General features: G+C 41.8%; 1 protein-coding gene across 1 annotated transcript; it reads right to left on the bottom strand.

The window, feature by feature from the left end:
* Positions 1–687: 687 nt before the first annotated feature.
* Positions 688–14410, bottom strand: UPF3A (UPF3A regulator of nonsense mediated mRNA decay). The gene is made up of 10 exons (XM_056861682.1): positions 14261–14410; positions 12593–12699; positions 11338–11444; positions 10103–10201; positions 9880–9990; positions 7379–7434; positions 7128–7286; positions 5268–5416; positions 3108–3402; positions 688–891 (listed from the first exon to the last, which is right to left on the bottom strand). Exons 1-10 carry the CDS (start codon positions 14408–14410, stop codon positions 718–720), a joined length of 1407 nt encoding a protein of 468 aa, XP_056717660.1. The 3' UTR covers positions 688–717.
* Between the last annotated feature and the right edge of the window lie 4348 nt (positions 14411–18758).

Genomic DNA, 18758 nt, shown 5'->3' with positions numbered 1-18758 from the left:
CCCCAGTGATCTAACAATTATTCTCCGCAGAATGCCTTATTTTTCGTGGGATTGCAGGGCTGGGATTTGTAGCAAATTTAATTCATAGAACATACAGAGGCCTCAGATTTTAAACTGACTGACATGCACAGTTTTTTTTAAAAAAACCTCTCAGTTCAACAGACTGGAAAAGGCATTTTCAGAAGTATTTCACATGACACACAAAATATAAAATAAACTAACGATCAATAGAAGTTTCCAAATTCTGGATTAAATATAGCATAATATTCAACAAAGTCTGTCAACCATGTCCTTCTCATCTTTCAGGTGGCAGTATACTCAAATGAACATTCCTCCCCCATTAGGCATAGAGGTATGTGACTAATTACAAAATGCCTGTAAAAATGTCAGAAAAAACAACATTTTGCAGGATATTACTGGCATATTAAGCAATCAAATATGCATTGATACACCTGATGAGCATAGACGGTGGTCTCAACACATACAGCATACCTCAGCTGGAGAAAATAAGTGCATGCTCAACATGGCCTTAAGACCTTGAAGGCCCTTCCTTTCCTTTTTTTCATAAATTGTTTTGCTGTTAACTGTATGGAATGTTGCATGTGAATCAAATTACTGCCAGCAAAGTAGAGGGAGGAAAGGCCATAATAGTTTGGTGATGCTGGTTGAGTTCTGAGAACATATAATATTCTGTGTCTTTGTTTTGTCCATTTTGTTTTATTCTGCATCTTCGCTCTTCTCAGAACCAGCTCCGGTTGAATTGTCTGCCTCATACTTTCTGTCATAAGCATCTTCCAAAGACTTTTCAGTGCAGTCATAGGACCTACTTGTAGACCCCGTATGTGTTCGAATGCGAACTCCTGGCTGGTATAGTTGCATGGCTGGCCGATCCTGTGCAAAAATATAGAAAGAAAACTTTCTCAAAGCCACCAGTTATCCACTTAGGAGATCTCAAGATGTCTAATTTGAGCTAATATAGAAAAAGGGGATTTTGAAACAATGCAGAAATGGGAAAAAATAGATCACTGTGATCTGACATCTCATAATTTCTGTCTTGGTTCCTGGGAACAAAGAATTTCCAACAAAATAAAACAATGATGGCCAAATTAGGCTATTTTTGTAGGAAACCAATGGAGGGTAGCAAAGCATTAAGGTGACCCATGGAAAATTTCAAAGCACCCTATCAAATTTTAAATCCATTGTGACATTGTAGGAGAAAACTGGATGCAAACAAATATGGAAATGAGCCTATTCTATCAAGATAACACATCAATCTACAAAGTGACCCAAGAATTTACAACCTGATTAAATAGTTTGCTGACTGGCAAATTAGTGCACACAATTTATTAATATAAATTTATATTTATATCCTGCCTTTCCTCGTGGCCCAAGGTGGTTTATAATTTCAAATATTACCATTTTAAACTAACAAAATAAAACCCCAAATAACCTCCTGCCTCCAAAAGATACCTGCAATTTATATCCCATTAAGCTGGATCCAAGAGCTACTCCCAATGTGCAGTATTGTAACTTGTGGCATTTTGCTTTGCTGGAGTATCAGACTGGGTCAACACTAAATCCTGGGCAATAGTCGGATATGGGGGGGAAAACAGAAAATAACTACATACAATTCTAAAGACCTTTCATCTAAAGTATAACCAGCTACATAGCCCAAGGCTGCAGTTCTAAACACAGCACCATGATGAACTTTCACACATTGCTGAATAATTGCAAATCACTTGCAAATCACTATAACGGGGTTGCAACTAACAAGCTGCACAGCAGGGTTGCTCACAAATGACACTGCTGTGGTGAGGTTAAGGAAAGCCACTCTTTGCACCATGGAAGCGACACATATCCACATGACCAAGGTGCAAGAAAAACATTTGTGGAAAATACCAGTTTCTTGGACTGTGTCAATATTAACATCAAAACTAAGGTTGCCAACCTCCAGGTACTTAAGCAAAGCAAGAGTAGGCACTTATGGCCATCCGTTAGTACTGTCAGGCTATATGCCTTCTTGTCCGGAACATATGTTCCGTGGAACCTTGACGGAACGTCACAGGATTGCCTGAATTGACAAAGCACCAGCGAAATAGGACTCATTACTGGAAGCCTATTTTCTCTCTACTCATGGCATTCCAGGACTTTGATATTTAGTCACTTCACTTACCTGTCTACACTGCAGGAACGTGGTGACTTTTCTACACATGTAACAGGAATTTCCTTCTGTTCTTGGTTGTATTGTTTGTTTAATTTGTCATTACAAACATGTTGTTCAGCATTCTTTTGTAGTGCTTTTTGTGCCATAAGTGCCTACTCTTGCTTTGCTTAACTTCCTTGTAAGGCACTAGTGATTTTGTTTGATTTCCAACAACCTCCAGGTACTAGCTGGAGATCTCCTGCTATTACAACTGATCTCCAGCTGATAGAGATCAGTTCCCCTGGAGAAAATGGCTGCTTTGGCAATTGAACTCTATGGCACTGAAGTCCCTCCCCTCCCCAAACCCCACCCTCCTCAGGCTCCGCCCAAAAAACCTCCCGCCGGTGGCAAAGAGGGACCTGGCAACCCTAGTCAAAACTGTCACTGAGCCTACTTGTACAAATCTTGAGAAAAAGGATTCCTTGCCACTTTTAGATAACTTTCTCCATTACTCAACGTTTATCCCTATTGTGTCTTTCCTGTAGTTGTTCAGCTTAGATCCTTTATGGCTAGGTTCTCCTCTTTCTGTAATATACTGGACATAAGTGCAGGCTTCTTTGGGACTGCATTTGGGTGAGGATAGGTCCCCATGAAGAGCGTAGTGCCAAGTGATCGTTAAAAAAAAAACACCAATTTTTTAAAAAGCCAGGATCCCAAGAATGGTGCTTCATTACAGAATGCATTTTTAAAAATGCAAACATATAAATAAGCAGCAAAGAGAGGTGCTGTGCTGATATCCATCATTTGAACTGCTTTGGCCATGTAAAGATGGAGTTTATTTCAGTTTATTTGACTGAAAATGAAACTGCTTAAAAAAAACCATGCTCTGGTTACAAAAGCAAATCCTGCGTGACCCTGAAGAAATTTTTACTAATGAAAGATTATCCTAAATGAATAAAAGAACCTTATTTCTTATGCGCTCCTTTTTGGATGCCATGTCATCACACTTGTCCTCTTTACCCAGTTTGTCTACTGTGTCCACAGTGAAGCTGTAGTTGTAGCTCACTTTCTTCCCTCGATCTTGGTTGTATCCTTTCCCCCACTTCAGCTCATCTTCGTTCCTTCTCACAAACTTGTCAAATTCATAGTGAGTTCTGTGCTTTCGGCCATCGTCCAACCTATACCTTTGTCTCTCTGGTTCCTTATCACGAAATCTTCTGTCTGATTCTCTTTGCTCTTTATCACTATCATTTTGTGACCTGTGAGTATTTTGAAAATGAAACAACAACAACCACTAAACTTGGAGATTGACTACTTAAAATTCACACAGTGAGAATGATACTATGCCAAAACAAAACTCACAGTAGGTTTAGTGGAGCTGATCCAGTGATCCTAACTTAAATATAGAGAAAATTATTGATTGTTAACAGGAGTGTTCATATGAAGAGTTTAACATAAATTCCACTCTTTTGCATTCATTTATTTTAAGACAGAGAACCAGAAAAACATATGGGGTAATGGATGGCCCAGGCTAGCCTGATCTCGTCAGATCTCAGAAGTTAAGCAGGGTCAGCCCTGGTTAGTATTTGGCTGGGAGACCACCAAGGAAGACCAGGGTTGCTGTGCAGAGGAAGGCACTGGCAAAACCACCTCTGTTAGTCTCTTGCCATGAAAACCCCAAAAAGGGGTCGCCATAAGTCGGCTGCAACTTGAAGGCACTTTACACACACACAAAATCCTAAACCCAAAATTTCACCACTTGGCTAAAAAATTTTTTTTTTTGGAGGCTTCCCTAATTTCAAATTCCAGTCTTCAGTTGAGCTACTGAGATGACAGACCCGCTTGTATGCACAGATGTTGAAGAGACTCAGACTGAAATGTGGAACATCAAGAAGTTTCCAAACAAGCACAAAAAGAGAGCCCGCCTTCCAAGGCAGCAAAAGAAATTCCATATGTATGTTATTCTTTAACCTACCCATAGTCAAAGGACATTAGAGTGGCACGTGCAGTTTTCCTCTCTTTCATGTTATCCTAACAAAATCACTGTGAGGTAAATTAAGCTGAAGAAGCATTATTTCCCTAAGGTCACCCGGTGAGCTTCATGGCTGACTGGGGGTTTGAAACCAGGTCTTCCCTGTCCTAGTCCAACAATCCAACCATTGGGCAACCCTTGATCTCATGAGGCACAACACTCTATAGAAAGTGCCAAGCCCTGACAAGTTTCAAGCTAGGGCTGGCTTCATTGGGAGATAAGAATACAGCTGTCTAGTAGTAAGATGAAAGGTTATGTACGCAGGCTACTTTTCTTAAATATTCCCTGATGAAGAGTGCACCAGCTCAAAATGTGTTAGGACTTTGGACTTGCTAGTAAAATAATTTTCATACTCAGTTACTAAATGCAACTGGGATTCTGAAGAGTTTTTAAAATACATCTTCCTATGTCAATGAGACAGCAGCTTGGGCTATGTTCAGCTACAGAGGTTCTGCATAAAGCAGGGGAATCTGCTCAACTGTACTACATATGGGAAAGCATTGTGAATACAACCTGGCTGCACTAGAATGGCTTCCAAGCTAAGTTCTGAAGGAAAGTTTGGAGGATTGCAAATTCATTGGTCAGACACAACAGGAAGGTTTGTCATAGGACAGAAGACAAAAAGAGGTAAGCTGAGATCATGATCCTGTAGCTCAGTACAAGCCCGATTCTTCAGATGCTATGTGCTGCGTTTCACAAGACCCTTTACATCTTTGTGTTGGCTTGCAGGCAAACAGACTATAGTATTTGAATGGACTATCACAGATGGAATGCCGCAAACTGAATGTACCTTCATGCATCATCTCACATAAAGTGCTTATGAGTGGAGTCAGTTCACATTGAGCTGCAAGTCATCAAGTATAAGGTTAAACAAAAGAAACCAAGTGATTGGTTCAGCCTTGCAACCATACTAAGAACAAGAGTTTGAGTGCTTCAACACACCTCAGCAATTAATCTCTAGGCAAAGTGAGTTAAGTCCTAAGAACAGCTAAGAATCATCAATACAGGATGTTCTATGTATTCCTCTGTGGGATTCACTGATTTAAAATGCTTTGAGTAAGAAATCAATCTTTAATATAAAGAATCACTTACTTTTCCTTCAGTTCCTTTAGTGAACCTTCCAGTGGCTTGGATTTTATGCTCCCATGCCCTGGAGATTTCTCCCATTTATTTTCTTCTATGTCTTTTTCTCTGTGTTTTTCTGTAGCTTGCTCATCTCCTTTCTCAGGCTTCTTAAGAAGCTAAAGAATATATACATTTAAATGTTTGGTTATTATAGAAAGTCTTGCTTAGCTGTACAAGTATGTACATTACATACTGTGAAATAGACTAACATTAAGGACAACGCACTTTTAAACAACCAACATTTGCTTGATGGAGATATATCCTTTGCCCCTCCAAAACAGCAACACCCATTTGGCATTCACGTTTGCATCCAACAAAGAAACAGAGACAATGATCCGGCCACAATAAAGGAGACTGTCTCCGCTCCTTTCTTGGGAGTTAAGCACACGCTCAAATCTATCCTGTAGAAAAAAAAGGATTTAAAAGTACTTAACTTTGATTAAAGGTTTTGCCTCTTTGGGGATGCTTGTGTGCAATCCCATTTGTGGAATTGAAGAGGAGACCATGAAGTGCACTTATTCATTTATTACTCATATTTAGATCTTCCCCATTTTTAAGCCAGACCTTCCAATTACAAATCAACCTGCTTTATTTTCCTGCTCAGACATTCCCTTGATGGATAGATTCGGAAGAGAATGAAGCACAGGATATTAACTACTCATCTGCTTGCTCATTTCCCTTTTAGCAGGAAAATAATTAATTCAGTTTGCTCCCCTCCTGCTTCCCTATCCATGCTAAAAAACAACAACTAAAGATGGAGACATTAATTATTGATGCAATACACCACTCCTTTGAATAAATAAAATCTTCCAGATCAAGTTTGATTTTGTATTTATTTTCCTCGTTTGCATGTGGTAGCTTTCCTCGTTTGCATGTGGTAGCTATTCACAGGAGTAACCACAGCCTTCCCTGGATTAAGAAAGGTAATTTGCACACCAACTGTGCAATGCCTTCAAACCAGAGAAGACAGCTACAAGTAATCTTCTCTTAGTATGAAACATCTCCACAAGGTCAGAAGTACTCAGATAGGCTTCTGCTTCTTCTACAATAAAGGCTAAAGATCAAAATTATATGCCAGGGTGTCACTGCCTTAAGGTAGGCAGTTTGCTCAGAGAGACTATGCCTATGTGCTTATCTTTCCTATTCTGGTGACACCCATAAGGGGTCTTGGGTCTGTGGCCAATCAGCGATGTGCCCAGCTCTGGGGATGTTGGCTGGCTCTCAGCCCCACTGGCAAGGGAACCATGCAGAGGCTTGTACCCATGTGGATCCAAGGAATTGCAATTCCAAGTTGCTTCCCCAGCAGGCAGGTTGGAGGAAGGTGGGGTGCCATTAGTCAACAGGCAGGTTGCCCGACACTACTGCGTCACTCCCCAGAGCCGGCATAAGTGGCCCTGTGCCGGTGTCTGTGTCACTTTGGATGGCGCAAGTGGAACGGATGCTAGCCCAGGGGACATCCTGGCTCGTATGCAGCTCTGCCACCCATTCAGAATTGCAGGGCTAGTCTGGTACAGAATATTAAAAATGTGTAAAACAGTTAAATTACTAGGATTAACTAAAAGGATTTAAAAAAATTAACCAGTTCTGCATCTCACGGATTGTCATTTTCATTAATAAAAATTAGTCCCTATAGCTGCTGCAGTTCCAAATGATTGTGTGTGTCTGTCCCTAATGCTGCAACCCTAAACCACTGATCCAGAGGTAAGTTTCACTGAAATCAATGAGGTTTCTTCACATATATGTTTTTAGGGTTGGGATATGCATGAAACCAATACAAGTACAACAAAAAGGTAGGAGATAGTCAGGAAATTTTGAGCTATCATTTACCTTGATCCTTATTTCTTTTTCAGCAATTTTCTTTTGCTTTTCTGCTTCTTTTCTTTTACGCCTTTCTTCCTCTCTGCGTTTTCGTTTCTCATCTTCCCTTAGACGTTTCTTTTCTGATTCTCTCCTCCTTCGTTCTTCCCTTTTCTCTTCACGTATTCGCTAAAAAATAGGAAAAACATTTATATAAATGTGTACAAATATTTAAAAACTTAAACATAATGATTAAGCTTTAGTCCAAAATACAAACATACCTGTTTTTCTAATTTTCTATTTTTAATATATTCCAAAAGGGGTGTTGTTCTTCTAGCTAAAACACAAAAAATTGTGATGTAGTGTTCCACCTCTAATATAAGCTTTTTATCATAAATATTTGCCTTTTTTTGTCCTTCAAGTTTTAACACCGCGATTATTAACACTCACTAGTTGTTCCATAATGGGAGTATTAAAGTGCTCCTTAGCCTATCATTGAAATGTCAGTAATTTCTCATCATTAAGGGGTATTGAAATCAGTAAAACTAGACATATGTAAGAATCATAATGATATCTTTGATTTTTCATTGAAACCACAGCTTATCAATAACATTTAGAAGAATTATCATTTATATGTTCCATCTTCTTCTTGATTAGTGTGATTCTGCACAATAGTCAGCTCTCATACATTTTTTTTTTTGTAGTTTTTTATTTTTAAATCCTGAGTAAAAAATACACATTTGGGCAAAATACTTGCTACAGATTTGTGCAAAACTTCATAAAAGGCACATAATAATTAAACTACTGATAATGGTTTCTGATTCCACACGTTAGTACCTGTAGTGTTTGGTTTCAGTGCAAAATGCTGCTTTACTTTGAAGTACAGGGTGGTACAAACATAACTCTAGTAGTTCCTACACTGCGTAAATGCTTTCACTTAAAATATGGCAGATCACCGTATTAAATCAGTAATAATAATTAAAAAGCAATCAATCCCTAAACAAGTCTATGCAAAGTTCTAATCAGGTTTATTTTGTGGGCTTGTCTCCCAGGAAAGTGTTGTTAGGGGCACTGCTGTTACTTATTAGATCCTTTGAACAATCCTGTAAGATAGGCCAGTATTGTTATCTCCAATACAGAGATGAGGTATTGACTTGCTTAACACCACTCAGTGAATTCTCAGCTAACCTGTCATTTGAATCAAGATTTCAGGTTTCAACAAAACAAAACAATGATTGACAATAACTCCAATTTGATGTTACCTTCCCATGAAACAATATGAAAGATTACTATTAAAGATCACAAACTTTAAAGATACAGGGGTACAATAATACAGGGATATTATCTGAGGTTTGAAATGAACTCAAATGTTGGTTTCTATGAGGTTTCATAGACCTATGCACCTTATTCATACACCTTTTCCTTAATCAGTACATTTGAGAAGCATACATTTAAGAAGTACTGAGTAGTTAATTTTTCCCTATCTTCACTGGTGCATCAACAGAATGTAGTTATTCAATTGTTAAACAAGCATCCCTGTAGACTCTTCTAGTACCTTGAATGTGCAGTGTTATTTTTTCTTTTTCATTTTATCAGTTTTCTCTTTTTAATGAGAGTATAACTGAACCCATTGCCAATGCCCTGTTAGTGAAACCATCACAGTTTTGAAAGAACATAGGTCAAAATGGGTTTGAAGCACTGCAGAACAGTCACCCCTCAACGGTAAAAGAATATGGTCTGCTATTCAAGTGCTGCAGGATAAGAAGAAGAGTTGGTTTTTATATGCCAACTTTCTTTGCCACTTAAGGGAGAATCAATCCGGCTTACAATCACCTTCCCTTCCCCACAACAGACACCCTGTGATGTAGGTGGGGCTGAGAGAGTGTGACTAGCCCAAGGTCACCCAGCTGGCTTTGTGTGTAGGAGTAGGGAAACAAATCCAGTTCACCAGATTAGCTTCTGCCGCTCATGCGGAGGAGTGGGGAATCAAACCCGGTTCTCCAGATTAGACTCTACCACTCCAAACCACCGCTCTTAACCACTACACCATGCTGGCTCTCTTAAGGAGGCAAAATCCTGAGACCATACCACTTCAGATTGTAAGGTAGTAGATGTCACTTTGGGATGTAAAAAAAAAAATCCTGCAAGTACCTCAAACAGAAAGTACATCGCCCCCTTCTTGAGCTACTGGTTTTCTTCACACAGGAAGATATTTTTGCTCCAGGATCATCCAACAATACAATTTCCCCTCCTGCTGTCTAAAGTGGTATAATCCGTTTTCCCACTTCAGAGTATTATCATCTCATTTTGCTGCTTGTGTAGAGCAGGCCTAGGCAGTAAATGCAGTGGCACAGGTTGGGGGAGAAGGGGGAGTGGTGCAAGCCAGAAAGCCGAGTTGTATATTTTTGTAATACCCTTTAGGAAGTCAGTTATGGTTCCAAACATGCAGGAAGTTTAAAGAGGCACGTCTTCCTTTAACAGATACTAAAATCTGCTCTTGCACACAAAATCATGCTTATATTTTTTTAAAACTTCAACTGTTCTTCCCCCAGATTAGGTCACCAGTAGATTTTGAACATAAAGTATTGCAGAGATTATCGCATCCTTTCTGCAGGTTCATGGGCCTGAGTGTAGTGCGCTAGCGTTCCAATCCTGCCAATGTTAAGCAATAAGCAAGGACTGAAAGATAGCACAAGAAATAACAACCCCCTAATCTGAATTTTTTACCTCTAAAGTCTAACAAGTAGGCCAAATAGGGAAGAAAAGAAACACATGAACAGACCAATGAGTTCCCTCGTTTTTGCCTCAATCTCTCCCAACAGGGTCTCAGGGTTGGCACAGATTTTTTCTTCTTCGGCACAATAACTTTCTAAAAATTTTCTGTATTCTGGATCTGTGAAAGAAAAGCACAGCATTTACCAATACATGGTATTTTTTGTTTCTATGAGAAAGCATCACTTAACTGCAATGTTAGGAAAAGGTTTCTGCCAAGAAAATAGGTTTACCATCTTCTATGCTTCCGGCTTTTGCATCTTTCTTTTTCAGCTTCTTTTTTGAAATCTTTTGGAATGGTGCAAATTCAACCACAGCAGGATACTCTAAACCTTCAAAGAGTCACAAATGAATTCAATGGAGTGATAAAAGGAAAATGCTTTATTATATTTATATTCAGCACTGTTGTTGTATCGTATACCCTCCCAGCAAATCAAGGAAACCCAAACTGAAACCTCAGTATCAAGTCCTCATGGGCACAAATATCAAAAGAAAACTGAGTCACTTTATTTTGTCACTACCTAGATTTGACATAAACTAGATCCAACAAATAGAAACGGCAGAAGTAGGCTTTCAAACATATAGCCAGTTTGGATGCAGATGCACATGTTGGTCACATCTACCTCTGCATCGTGATGCTTATTTGAGCTCCACGGATCTGGTAGGATATGCCTGTGGATGTGGATACAAATTTCCCTCCTCCAGGCCCATTAATGTTGCCTATGAGCATTTTGCAGCTAGGTTGCGTATAACTAGGGCTGGGCCAATGTCTTCATAAGCCTCTATTTAAATTTCTTGTAATTTGGCAGAAAAAATTGTGCAGTTCAGAGCAAAAAATTGATCAACACGGATGCTATTGCTGGAAGATCAATTAGAGTGCAATGGATCTGCATTTAAAAGTGATCCATTCAGTTTTGTGAAATTCACATAAAGCTCAGTAGCAGTTTCTCTATTGCAAAACATTTATTACCTAATTTATCTGCAAATTCCACCTGGTTTCCAATTCAAAATGTAAAACTTCAAAGCAAACCTCTTAAAGTCACTTCCAGCCACATAGCTGAGGATTCTGTGACTGAAAGTAAGTGGCATAAACCTTTGGCAAGAATACTGATGAGTAGGATCAATGCTTATGAAAGGAAACTGAATGCAACAACCAATGACAACCCATCCAGCCATGGGATTCTAAAAGTCTATAACTGTGCCACACCTAAAAATAATGCAGCATTTTGGAGATTATAAAATAAGAATTTGCTAGAATTGATTACAGCACCAAATAGATTTACCACTGACTTGGTAAACCTCTGGCAGGACTGAGCTGTCACCAGAACATTTGAAAGATGTGCATAACTTTTTGTTTTAGCGAAGGTAGCTATTGTAACAATACCTCCATAGGCATTTAATATCACCATGGGCTCTTAGAATTAGTGATGTGATTCACTGGATCCTATCCACAGTAATAATGAGTTACCTTTATTGTCAATGAAGACATAGCCATCAAAACGATCTCTAAAAAGAAGGATGTCATCAGGATTTCTAAAATTAATATATGCTCTTGAGTAGAGGTGAGGATAAAGACTGCAATAAGAGTACATAAATCTTCAGTTATTTGTTTTTGAAAGAAAGGGAAGTTAGAAGTAAAAATATTCTATTTAATCTTTTCTGAAAAGAATGCATCACACTTGCATAGCAAGGAAGGCAAGGCACATTCACACGTATCCAACAAACTGCTAATTAAAGAGAGAGGCTCTTCGTATAAGGAATTCCTTCCAGCCGTGGGCTGCAGTCCTGACCTGTGCGAGCACAGGCAGCTGGAAGTGTAGTGTACCGTCCTATCAACCACAATACTGCTGCAGCACTACTGCTGCTGTCCAGGTGTGTTAAGAGTGAACCCACTCATTCACTTTCAGTCAACATCCTCCTGAACCTCACCCCAGGCTACTGCAGCTCCACTCCTGCTGCAAATAGATTGTATACAAAGGGCCAAAGAAACAGGATAACATATGAGGGAGAGGAATGGGTGGGCCTTGGCTGAAACTGAATGAAGTGTTGATGTTGCAGCTTCCTGCACATACTGAGATAAAGGTTAATTTTTATGCAAAACACTCTGAGGTTTGGAAAAGATATATACAAATGTCATAAACATACACAAATACAGCGGTGCAATAGATATTTACAGGAGGGCATTCCTGACAAGCTGAAAAATTCATTCCGTCTTCTGTTCTCCCTCTCATCTGCAGGAACAACTTCAGTGAGAAATTGTCCAAGTTATCAACATCAGAGATCAGTACAGGTACACAGGAGCTTCTGTACAAGTGTATAGAAGCCTCTATTTAAGAGGTTATTGTTTGAACTAGCCCTAGATATTAAAAAAAACACATATGCAACAAGAGCGTGGCTCTAATAACCAGAACATAAAAATGCATGACATACTCAAAGTTTAGTGTGCTATACCCACTGATGGGAAGAGATGCTACTGCACTGATGGGAAGAGATATTACTGCCATGCAGCTATGAAACAAAAGGCAAATAAAATGTACCATAAAGAAACATTACACGCATTTATTTATTTAAAATGCATTACTATAATGTTTTTCAATGCTGTGTGAAACAGCATCTTTATATTTTCTTTGTTTTGAAAATGTACAGTGCTGGAAATCAAATACTGTTGCACACCTACATGCCACCAAAAACTACTTCTGCAGAGATGCCAACCAAGTTCTCACCTGGGATCAGATGTGCAGAATTCAAAATAATCATGGGCAGGAAGTGGATGGAGCTGTTCTTCCAGCTGTTCCTTGGTAAAGCTAGGAGGTAGCCGACGTATAACTACCTGCAACGTATCAAATGTAAAACAGAAGGCACAGCATACTCAGGACTTATCCTAATATCTGCAATACCACCAAAACAAATATATTAGTTATATTAATTCTTTCATATAGCAATATTAATGATTCAGGCAGTATTCTTGGAAGGCACAGGAATTTACAGTCTGCGTGTCATTCACCCACTTCTGGTTGGTTGTAATATCATCCTTCACACCACTTCTCACCAGTATTCGATTCACCTTCAGTTGTTTTCCAGTTTAAACTGCATCAAACAGCTTTTAATCTATGCTTGAATTCTTCTTTGGGTTCCATTTAGATTGTGAAATGTGTGGATGATGATGATGACTATTGATTGCCACCTTACAGTGGATGCTGGAAATTCCCAAGGAAGGCCAAGCCATGTCTCTGACCAGGGTCCTGAACTCAACCTACCCAGGATATCAGACTGCTTCCAGGCACAAATTTCAGTACCCTGTTCGTCTTGCGCCTGTAAAAATAAAGGGAGGCTGGTGGCCTGTTTAAAAACCAACACAATATTATCCCAGCATAATCTTCCACGGACTAGCATCCACTTCTTCAAAAGTTGTGAGTGAATCACATTGCATTCATTTTATGCTCCTTTTAACATATAAATCTAATGCCTTTGTGTCTGACATAATGCCTTTTTTATTAAGCCAACGGGGATCCCAAGGCTACATTGTCAGTGACAAGATTTGTTTCAGTCCTCATATCCCTCAAACATTAGATTCACGCTGCTCAAGATCAATGGATCAAGGAGCTTCTAAGGGATAAAGGAAAGGAAAGCATTCATTTTATGGACGTGGCATGGGGGAAACAAAAGACAAGGTCAAAGGATCATGCAACCGCCCTCATCCAGATCTATGTAAAATGAATGCATGGCTTCTATCGAAATGGGATCTAGCCCACGAAAGCTTGTCCTGGAATAAAAACGTGTCTTTAAGGCGCCACAAGAGTCGAGGGCCATTTATGCACGGGTTTTGTTTTTTTTTGCCTTGGATTTGCCGCTCTCTTGATGCACATCTTCCCCATCCGCATCCTCAAAACTCTGCATGCCCCCCTTTTAATAAACAAATCCAATGCCTCTGTGACTGACATAATGCCTTTTTTACTAAGCGATAGGGACCCCAAAGCTACATTGTCAGTGGCAAGATTTGTTTCAGTCCTTCTATCCCTCCAACATTAGATACACGCTGCTCAAGATCAATGGATCAAGGAGCTTCTAAGGGATAAAAGGAAAGGAAAACTCTGCATGGTGGCTTATTGTTGAGTTTGGAGGATATGGAATACCGGGGAAAGGGCGCATCCAAAGAGGGGCAAACCCAAGGCGAAACCTCCCCTGCATAAATGGCCGGGGTCAATTTTTTTTTGTTGTCGTTGCTGCCCCTCTGCAGTTTCTCTGCATTTCACCCCCCCAAGTGCCGTTCTGAGCGCGCCTCGACCCCACGAGGGCCCCCCGTCTCTCTCTCTCTCGCGAGTGCGCACGCGCGCGCTGTCCCTGGTGCTGAAGGAGGGCCCCTCCCCCCTCCCCCTCCGCCGGCTCCTCACTTTACTCAGCGCCGCTCTTTTCTCCTCGCGCTGCTGCTTCCCCGGCAGCGCCAGGTTGGGAGGGGGCGGGAGAGGGGGCGGCGGAGGCGGCCCCGGGGAGGGCGGAGGGGTCTCCGGCACCCGACGCGGGGATCCCCGCGGAGCCTCCATGGCCCCGAGACGCGAGGAAGGTTAGGAACAACCGCTTCTCGCCCGGCCCGCAACGGCGGCGCTGCGCCTCGACGCCCCCCCCCTTCCAACTGGCACGGAGCTCTCGCGAGAACGGCCCCCTCGCTCTGAGAGGGTCTCGCGAAGGGAAGCGGCGCGCGCGGGGAAGGGGGGTGGGGAGGGGGGTGGAGCCAACGGCTGCCCGTCGTCGTTCGTCTGTCAGGCTGTAGCCGAGATGAGCCGCCTTCGTGGCCCAGCTCTGTAGACGGTTTGGCCGGCCGTCTGGGGTGGTGTGCCGGATGCTTCTCCGCCTCCTCGCCCCCCTAAGCCTGCTTCGAAGTCCTTTGTCTAAGGACCCCCGAAATTATTCCAGCCTTGAAATTCATAAACATCAGCACAACTTTAACAGGAAAGAAGAGAGTTTAAGAATAAATACGGCTTGCCTTCCTGTCCTGAAAACCTCCAGACTAACGAAGACTACAGTCCACAATAGCCATGCGGATTAGCTTTGGATTCCACACGTTAACAGATCACTTCAGGATACAACGGTTCCACATTAACATACCACACCCTCATTAGCACATTATCTGGATGCTTACAGGACAATGATTTGCGCATTACCTTTAATACTTTGCAAGACAATGACTCAGCTCAAACCCAACCCTCTTCTGACTATATATTACTCTTCCTACACACTTGACCCTGAGAGACACTGTCCTTCAGTGTTACTCCTCCGAAGATGCCTGCCACAGCTGTGGGCGAAACGTCAGGAAAGAAAATACCAAGTCCACGGTTACACAGCCCGGATAACCTACAAGAACCAACCTTTGATATTGTTCTACTGATTTCCACATAAAGCGACCATGCATTTTCGCCCAAAGACTACAGTCCACAATAGCCATGCGGATTAGCTTTGGATTCCACACATTAACAGATCACTTCAGGATACAACGGTTCCACATTAACATACCACACCCTCATTAGCACATTATCTGGATACTTACAGGACAATGATTTGCACATTACCTTTGATACTTTTTGCAGGACAATGATTCAGCTCAAACCCAACCCCCTTCTGACTATATATTACTCTTCCTACACACTTGACCCTGAGAGACACTGTCCTTCAGTGTTACTCCTCCGAAGATGCCTGCCACAGCTGCTGGCGAAACGTCAGGAAAGAAAATACCAAGACCACGGTCACACAGCCTGGATAACCCACAAGAACTGATGAACTCTGACCGTGAAAGTCTTCGACAATATTCCAGCCTTGTTCCAGGGTTAGAGAATCACTAGTGGGTAGGGTTGCCAGGTCCCTCTTGGCCACTGGCGGGAGGTTTTTGGGGCGGAGCCTGAGGAGGGCGGGGTTTGGGGAGGGGAGGGACTAGGGTTGCCAGGTCCCTCTTCGTTACTGGCGGGAGGTTTTGGGGGCGGAGCCTAAGGAGGGCGGGTTTGGGGAGGGACTAGGGTTGGCAGGTCCCTCTTCGCTACCGGCGGGAAGTTTTTGGGGAGGAGCTTGAGGACGGTGGGGTTTGGGGAGGGGAGGGACTAGGGTTGCCAGGTCCCTCTTCGCCACTGGCGGGAGGTTTTTGGGGCGGAGCCTGAGGAGGGCGGGGTTTGGGGAGGGACCTGAAATGTTGTGCCTCAATTATCAGAGTACCCCAATTAAGACAATTGAATGGAGGAAGGATGAAAACTAACAGCTTATTTTTATTACTGGCCAGAAAACAACAGAAAGCTGGGTGCGCAAAACCCACGACCAAGAGATCGAGAGAAGGTGTCACACACGGAATTAGGCAGGATCAACGTTTACAGATTCCCAACAGTCACGTTGCAAATAAAGATACAATTTCTGATCAGCCCATAATTATGTCATTGCTTGCATTGTTATTCTAAAATTGAAAATTCTCTATGTGCAAGCCCTTATAACAGCCCAGGGAGTTATCAGGAATGAACAGTTCTTCCTATGCCGGAGCAGAAGAGAGGGGAGGAAATTTCTACCAACCTTGTATCTATTGGGTGTTAGTGTGGGAAAGCGTGTGCTGCTTTTGAATACTTTTAGGGAAGGAGAGTTGACACCGTTTATGTACATGCATGTTTCGCATAAGTGCAGAGGGTTCCATAGGCACATCACAATGCCATAGAGTCCAATTGCCAAAGCGGCCATTTTCTCCAGGTGAACTGATCTCTATCGGCTGGAGATCAGTTGTAATAGCAGGAGATCTCCAGCTATTACCTGGTGGCTGGCAACCCTACTAGTGGGTGAAATCGCATGGGAGGTTTTGCCTTGGAATTTGCCGCTCTCTAGTTGCACATTTTCCCCATCCGAATTCTCAAAACTCTGCATGGGGGCCGATGTCTGAGTTTTGAGAATATGGATGGGGAAAATGCGCATTTAGAGAGCGGCAAATTCCAAGGCAAAACCTCCCATGCATTTTCACCCTACTGGGGGCAACAATGACACCCAGGTCTGGGACACCTTCCACCAGAAGTGGGAGCTGTGGCTCAGTGGTAGAGCATCTGCTTGGCATGCAGAAGGCCCCAGGTTCAATCCCCGGCATCTCCAGTTAAAGGGACTAGGCAAGTAGGTGATGCAAAAGACCTCTACCTGAGACCCTGGAGAGCCACTACCAGTCAGAGTAGACAATACTGACTTGATGGACCATGGGTCTGATTCAGTATAAGGCAGCTTCATGTGTGTTTAGGTACATAAATCCTGTGACGTCTTGGCCAATGCCTCTAAGAACGGTCGGTGGTTGTTGTTTTTTTTAAAAAATGTTTTTAATTATTTATCTTGCAGGTGGAAGTGTAATATGAGAAACAGCCATTGTAAGTACATTGCCTGTAGCAGGAACTATTAAATGCCAGTTATCTGCAGATGCAGACTTTAGGTAGCATTACGAACAATATGCCCCCCCCCCTACTTATCACACCCTCCTTCATAAAATGGCTAATTTCAAAATGGACAAAATGTTTAAAGAAGTTTCCAAAAGCTGGTTCACAGCAGAAGCAATAGAATTTACATCTGTGCATAAAAAGGCTGAAATATAATTCCCTACCCACCAGAACCTGCAACATTCTAAGTTCTGAAAAGTTAAGGAATAAATAAGATCTTAGGAATACTTACTTGTTCTAATCCATCATAATCTTGATTTATTAACCTTCAGAAAACAAAAAAACTTAGATGTATATAGCGTTTTAATGTCATCTTTATCCTTTATATTTGAATTTAATCTTAATTTCGTGTATAGAACCAGAAGCATTTAACTAGCAGCAGTCATAACATTACCTATTTATTGGATGCGCTCACTATATTCCAATTGTGTAATAAGACTTAGAATCATAGAGTTGGAAGGTACCACCAGGGTTATCTAGTCCAACCTCCTGCACAATGTAGGAAATTCACAACTACCTCCCCCACCCCACCCCACCGACCCTTATTTCATGCCCAGAAGATGGCCAAGATGCCCTCCCTCTCATGATCTGCCTAAGGTCATAGAATCAGCATTGCTGACAGATGGCCATCTAGCTTCTGTTTAAAAACCTCCATGGAAGGAGAGCTTACCATCTCCTGAGGAAGCCACTGAGGAACCGCTCTGTTAGAAAATTCCTCCAAGAAAATTCTAATGTCTAGATGGAAACTCTTTTAATTTCAACCTGTTGGTTCTGGTCCGACCTTACGGGGCAACAGAAAACAACTCTGCACCATCTCTATATGACAGCCCTTCAAGTACTTGAAGATGGTAATCCTATCACCTCTCAGTCTTCTCCTCTTCAGGCTAAACATACCCAGCTCCTTCAACCTTTCCTCATGCAAGAAAGGGCCACGAGAGCCAAACACTAATGCAAACCTTCCTGCCCTCCCTCTCATTCTTGCATGCCCAGGGTAGAGCCAATCGCCACTTTGGGGTCAGGAAGCAATTTTCCTCCAGGCCAGATTGGCCAGGGATCCTGGGTGTTTTTTGTTTGTTTTTTGCCATCTTCTGGGTGTGGAGTAGGGGTCACTGGTGGTATGGGGGGGAAATAGTTATGAATTTCCGGCATTGTGCAAAGGGTTGGACTAGATACCCTGGTGGCACTTTGCAGCTCTATGATTCTATGAATCTTTTGTGTCGATACCACTGAGAGTCTGGATTTGGCTGAATTAAAGTGGGGGAAATCGCTATTATGCTAAAGACAATTCTGTAATTAATGCTCTACATAATGCCTGGACAAAGGTTAGAACTAAAGTAGCTTCTGTAATATTACCATTGGCTTCTGTTATAAGATCCAAAGACTTTAGTTGGGCTGCAAAGGAAGGGAATTTTAAAGTTTGGGGGTGTTTGATTATATATATCTTTACTCCCTAATG

This window comes from Euleptes europaea, chromosome 16 (genome assembly GCF_029931775.1).
Source record: "Euleptes europaea isolate rEulEur1 chromosome 16, rEulEur1.hap1, whole genome shotgun sequence".
In the NCBI taxonomy this organism is placed as follows: Eukaryota; Metazoa; Chordata; class Lepidosauria; order Squamata; family Sphaerodactylidae; genus Euleptes; species Euleptes europaea.
The sequence above is the reverse complement of the archived record's forward strand: the minus strand, read 5'-3'. Positions and strand labels throughout refer to the sequence as shown.

Bases quoted from the DNA above. Each gene is read 5' to 3' on its own strand.
- UPF3A (XM_056861682.1), bottom strand. From the start codon at position 14,410: ATGGAGGCTCCGCGGGGATCCCCGCGTCGGGTGCCGGAGACCCCTCCG. The intron at 11,445-12,592 runs GTGAGAACTTGG...CTCTTATTGCAG, and splicing joins TTCTGCACATCTGATCCCAG to TCTTTATCCTCACCTCTACT. The intron at 892-3,107 runs GTTCTTTTATTC...ATTTTTGCACAG, and splicing joins AGGAGCGCATAAGAAATAAG to GATCGGCCAGCCATGCAACT.